At 45.8% G+C, this 5622-nt stretch overlaps 1 protein-coding gene across 5 annotated transcripts in view; it reads right to left on the reverse strand.

Moving 5' to 3' along the window:
- Window positions 1-3745, reverse strand: part of Rspo2 (R-spondin 2) — a 146266-nt gene extending 142521 nt beyond the window's left edge. For 2 of the 5 annotated variants that reach the window (XM_029469448.1, XM_029469447.1), the window contains exons 1-2: window positions 3286-3745; window positions 2624-2909 (exon numbers count right to left, since the gene is read on the reverse strand). In XM_029469448.1, the coding sequence (XP_029325308.1) occupies window positions 2624-2738 (115 nt within the window). In that variant the 5' untranslated portion in view covers window positions 2739-2909; window positions 3286-3745. Of the gene's footprint in view, window positions 1-2623 lie in introns of all 5 variants that reach the window. The other 3 variants (XM_021184055.2, XM_021184053.2, XM_029469449.1) reach the window with 3 other exon arrangements.
- Between the last annotated feature and the right edge of the window lie 1877 nt (window positions 3746-5622).

A 5622-nucleotide genomic window follows, 5' to 3' on the forward strand; every position in this document is an offset into this window, starting at 1 on the left:
AAAGAAAGAAAGAAAGAAAGAAAGAACACCAAACCTTAATTTAAATCAATCTCCTTTGGAAAAGCCAATTGTTTGGTATGCACAACAATTGGTATAGGATCAATCAGTGGACATGAGATCAATTAAAAGCAGCTTAAGTTTGTGAGGAGGGACAATTCACACAACTTGAGTTAGATCTCTATTCATTTCAATATGCTCACAATACAGTCCCTTAAGCTTCCTTGCAGGGCAGAAAAGCTACTATGACCCTGCGCTGTCTAGCCAGTCCTTTAAGTAGTTCCACTTTTAATTAAAAACACAGTGCACCCTTTGTTGGCACAGATAGTATGGTCACTTTAAAAACTGTAGTTATTTCAGGCATAAACTTGGGATTCAGGAAGAGACATCTGTTGAGGAAGAGAAAGCCAGAAACATACTTTGATAGACACTTTTTGAAACAGCCATACCCATTGACATGTACGTGAAAGCCTTCAAACTTTAGGAAATGACAAGGTTGCTCTGGCACACATTACTGCTGCACACTTTCTAAGTGGGTTTTTAAATGTCAGAGCTTGGGACTGTAGATGGCAATTGCTGCAAGAGATTTTTCAAAAGCAAGCTCTGAAACAAAATAGAATGTGATTCAGACAAGCAAGAAGGAAAGCACAGGCACAGAGCCTGGGAGATGGCCCTACAGGAGAAATAAAGGCATGCAGTATCGCCCCTGGCCGCAGGAGTGCTGTGATACCATTCTCCACTCAGCAGCATCTCCAGACTGTATCTCAGACAATGCCCCTAATTCTTCTGCACTCAAGCACAGGGGCCAGCAGTGTGAATCAGAAGTTCACCACTAAATTAGTCAGTCTTGTGATAGTCAGGAATGTGCTAAGGAGTTTTAGGTACTTCTGTATTTTGCAAACTTTATGAGCTTTGGTATTTTCAACAAAGTTGATTTCAATTCCAGTTTTCTTTAAAAGCAGACATAGCTTCTCCAAACACTGCAGACCACAATATAATCATCATCATCATCATAATAATAATGATAATAATGATGATGATATAAATATTGCCACATCTGCCGAACAACACCTGAAAACATAATAATGGCATGGAGAAAGGATCCTGTTGGAAGAGGTGAGAAGAGATGAAGAGTCACTTTTCAAAGTTGGGTAGCAACATCAAACTCTCCCAGCTTTTGAAGAGGACTTTCTCCATGATGTTTTATATGTAGTAACCTCTGAAATAAAGAAACATTCCTCAAATGTCAGAAATGATGCAAAAAAAAAAAAAAAAAAGACTGGGGTGGATGTATGTGTTCTTTATAATAAGCCAGAGACACATAGCAAATAAAAAAACACTGGTTCGTTGATTGTCACACACCATGGATGACCTGAAGTTTTGCTCTGGAATAGGCCAAGCTCTTCAGCTCATGAGAAAAGCTTAATGCCCCCTCAAAATGTCAACAACAACACTGATACCTCCAAAACTAGCTGCAGGGCCAGAGTCTTTATCCCACCAGAGTCATTTATAGCCTGGAAAAACAAAGTCAAGGTCTCCAAGCCTCATGACAAACTATCAGTGTAAAAAAGACCAAATTGGTGGTCAGACAACTGACTCTCATCAGGTGCTAACAAAGGGCTGTTGTACACGGGCCCTGTGCTAGTACTTCAACGCTATGCCCGTGTGATGCTGTACATGTTTACGTCCCTACAGAAAACTTCATTGTGTCTGGCTCAAAAATGCCCTTGGTTTAGTCGCCGCTCCCCAGTAAGACTGGAAGACAGGAGTCCAGAATTATGTGCAAACTAAAGTTGAATTCTCTGAAATCTTTCTGGAGGCTTCCATCTGCCTTCACCCTTCACACAAGTGATGGAGAAGCGAGCATTTAAAAAGACTCACATGAATCTCATTGAGTGCAAAACCCTTCCCAGAAACTGCCGCTTTTGAGAATACAAACAGGGCAATGTGGGCTTATTTTTAACAAACATTCACGCTGTAGGGGAGAACTCCCTGAGAAAGCCAGAGTAGGAGTCGCTACTTAATTCATTAAATTCCCATCTCTGCTAGGGTTCCGGAAAAGTGGAACAGTGTTGCTTTTTTTTTTTCTCCGCAACTCAGGTTCTCCCATGCAACTTGACATTTCTCCCCAACAACACCCCCTGCCCCCCGCCCTCTCCCCTCCCCTACACACACACACACACACACACACACACACACACACACGCCAGACCATGTCTAAAATTATCTGGGGCAGGATTTAGGGCACACGTGGGTTGGGAAATTAAAGACACTTGGACTTCAAGGAAGATGATTAAGAAGACAAAAGGAGAAAACTAGAAAAATGGTGCCACATAAGAAATATGATCCAAAGAAGAGTTCAGGAGAGGTGGCACAGAGTGTGAACCACATGATAAATCCCTGGGCGCTTGCGGGAGGGAAGCCCAGCACATCAAGCTCCCTATGCTTCTAAGGTCTCACCGCACCTACTAGGGACAGAAGGAAGCTTTCTGTGTCGCTCTGAGACCCTGAGAATGGTCAGTTGTAGCCCACACAAAAACTGGGGTGCAAAGCACAGTCCTGTCCCTCGAGTCCCCAAAGCCTAAATGTGAATAAGCACTCCCACCCACTCAGGAACTCCACGCACCTTCAGCCGAGCGCGACCCACCTCGCTTATTGCGTCTCCATCGGTTGCCTTGGCACTGGCTGTAATCCATACAGTTCAGAATGATGAGGGCAAATGAGAAAAGGCAAAAACGCATCTGGACGGTCGGGCTGGGGAGAGACACCTCTCAAAAGTCGAGGAAATGATGGGCTCCTGGAAGGAGACAGTGCGGGTCGCGCTCCTAGGGAGGACTCAGAGACAGATGTCACTGCCCTGGGGCTGCAATGATCAATTTGGCTCGATGAGCATCTCTCCCTCCACGGTGAACCTGGGAGAGGAGGAAAAGAGAAGCTGGGTGGGTGGAGGACTGAGAGAACCCGGAGGAGGTACCTGCACCTTCGCGCCTCTTAGTTTAAAGAAAGGAGGGAGGGAGGACGCGAACTCACTGGCACGACCCACGCAGCAGTTTAACGCAGATGGCACAGCTGCAGGAGACTTGGAGAGGAAGGTGATTACAATCAGTGAATTAGCAACCTCTGCCGAGCAGTGCCTTCTGACCCTGGGGAAAGGGCGTTGTGCGAGCTCTGCAGAAGGAAAGGCACTCTAGAAGCAGCCGAGCGCAGGGCTTTCAAGGGGCGCTCTGAAGCCTTTCGCTCCCCGGATGGGCTATCCCAGCGCCCCAGCACCAGGTGTGGATCGCCTACCGTGCGCTCCTGTCTCTCGGGCTGCACGGCGTGCCTAGGCGCGGCGCTCCATGCCAGGCTCTGGAAGCGAGCCGGGCTGTTTGGTCAGCACGTGGGCTCGGAAAAAGTTTGCCGACACCCGCCAGGAGCTCTTGGCAGCTTTAGGATTCCGCCGGCTGCAGAAGGGTCCGTGGACCTCTCGGGTCCTCCGGGCTGGTGGCGCCTAGCAAAAGCGCGCGGCCGGGCAAGCGCGACCGCAGGCGCTGAGATGCTGGGTCTCTGCCTGCGAGAGCGATTCCTAGGCGAGGGGCGCGTCCACTCTCTTCTTGGTGTCCGGGTCTAGTCGCTGCTCCCAGGGCTCTCTCCACCACCACTTCACAGCTGAAGTTTCTCGCTGCCTGAGCAAGGGGAGACAGAACACTGCCCGGAGGCCGAAGGGATGTGGCCAGCGCACTTTCCGATGGAGATGCAGACAAGCTAAGGCTCGGGATGCTTCTATAAGTAGGTGGTGCTGTGGTCCAAGACATCTAAAGCCAGGCTGCCTCAGAGTTCCTGGGTCCTAAAGCCAGAAACGCTCGGGTTTCCCTGAGGTCCTAAAGAGTACTGACAGCATGCAGAGAGCTTCGTGTAAGAAAAATAATGCTCACCCGGCTTTCCCAGAGGGATTGTCTAAAGTGAAGAGCACCTAGGGTGAGCGATATGGCCTGCCCTTGCTGTTCACACCCAACGTGTCCTCTCGGGAACAATGGGGTCGATTCCCACCTCACCAATTAGCCTTTCTCCAGAAGAATTTGATGGGTACCTTCTACTTTCCTCCTGAGCGCCAGGATGAGACTGCTGCTTCTGAAAAACACTTCAGCCATTTTTTTTTTAACAAGAAGACAAACCTCTGCCCTTTTCCCAAAATTTAAATCCTAGCCCTGCTCTGAAGGCAGATTTCCCCAGATCCAAGAAATTCAAACGCATGCTCAGTTTAAGGAGTAAGTTTAGTATTTCCCATTGCCTTTACCTTTCCACACAGCTGGGTTTTTTTTTCCTTTACTTTATTTTTTCGCAACAGATTTCACAAACATATGTGATACTTTGCAATACTCAAAAAATTGGGAGCTTTCTTCTTCAGAAATCGAATGTTCTTAATCTTTACCCCTCCTTTGTTTCCCAAGGTCTGAATTAAACTTCAAATGCCCTGAGTTGGAAAACTACTTACTATATCATTCATTAAAAACATTAGGTGCTACCAATTTTAATCTAGTGAAATCTTCTGCCATACATTCATTACTATTGGGAATAATGTATTTCCTCTTTGAACAAAAGATAAGAATCTATAATGTTAGACATGGCAATATAGGGAAATAATGTATGTCTTCTTTGAGCAAAAGATAAGAATCTATAATATATTAGACATGGCAATATAGACGTCTCTTTAAATGTGTTACTAGGCACGTTGTTACTGTAGCTTTTTAGTGGCTGTTGGTTGGTTTTATTTTTGAGATTGGGTTATAGCCCAGGCCAGCCTGGAACTCATCCTAGTAAGGCTGACCTAGAATTCCCAATCGCTCTGCCTCCACCACCTAAGAGCTAGGATTACAAACACATGCCCAGTCCAGGCTCCATAATAACATTTTGTACTATTTCAATTCTCCTTTTTGTTCCTTTAGTTTCTGTATGTGCTCAGAAATTTGAACTGAAGAATCATATAGAAGTAATGGGGGCTTTAATAGCCATGTTTATTAATCACTCCACTGTTGGCTGTGATATTTCTGTTCTAGGAATTGGGGTCCCTGAGAATGACTAAGTGAGCCAGAGTTGAAGTTACTGGTGCCGTTTCCTTGATAAGAAAATTGAGCCATGAGACTTGCCCACAGGGTGCAAACTTCTGACAGGACACATGGAAGCAGTTACATTGACCCAGCTTCTCAAATCCTCAACTTTTATTAAATATATATATATATATTTAGTATGTGTGTGTGTGTGTGTTTGTGTGTGTGTGTGTGTGTGTGTGTTGGTGTTTTGCCTGCATGTGTGCAAGTATGTTGCATGTGTTCCTGGTCCCTTTCAAGGCCACAAGAGGGTGTCAGATCTTCAGGGAATAGACTTACAGACAGTTGTCAGTCGACATGTGGATGCTGGGAATTGAACCCTCAGTCCTCTGGAAGAGCACACAGTGTTCTTAACTGTTGACATTTTATCACAAAATTTGGAAATGACCGGAAACAACTCAGCATAGGCTATTCTCTCTCCAGCTTGATAAGCAGCACTCTCTCCTCTCACCTAGTGTGCTGTCCTATAAGGATGAAATTCAAGAGAGGAAAGAAAATGCTTCCCTAAATAAGCTTCCTGGTTCCTGCATAGCTCTGA

This window comes from Mus caroli, chromosome 15, assembly GCF_900094665.2.
Source record: "Mus caroli chromosome 15, CAROLI_EIJ_v1.1, whole genome shotgun sequence".
In the NCBI taxonomy this organism is placed as follows: domain Eukaryota; kingdom Metazoa; phylum Chordata; class Mammalia; order Rodentia; family Muridae; genus Mus; species Mus caroli.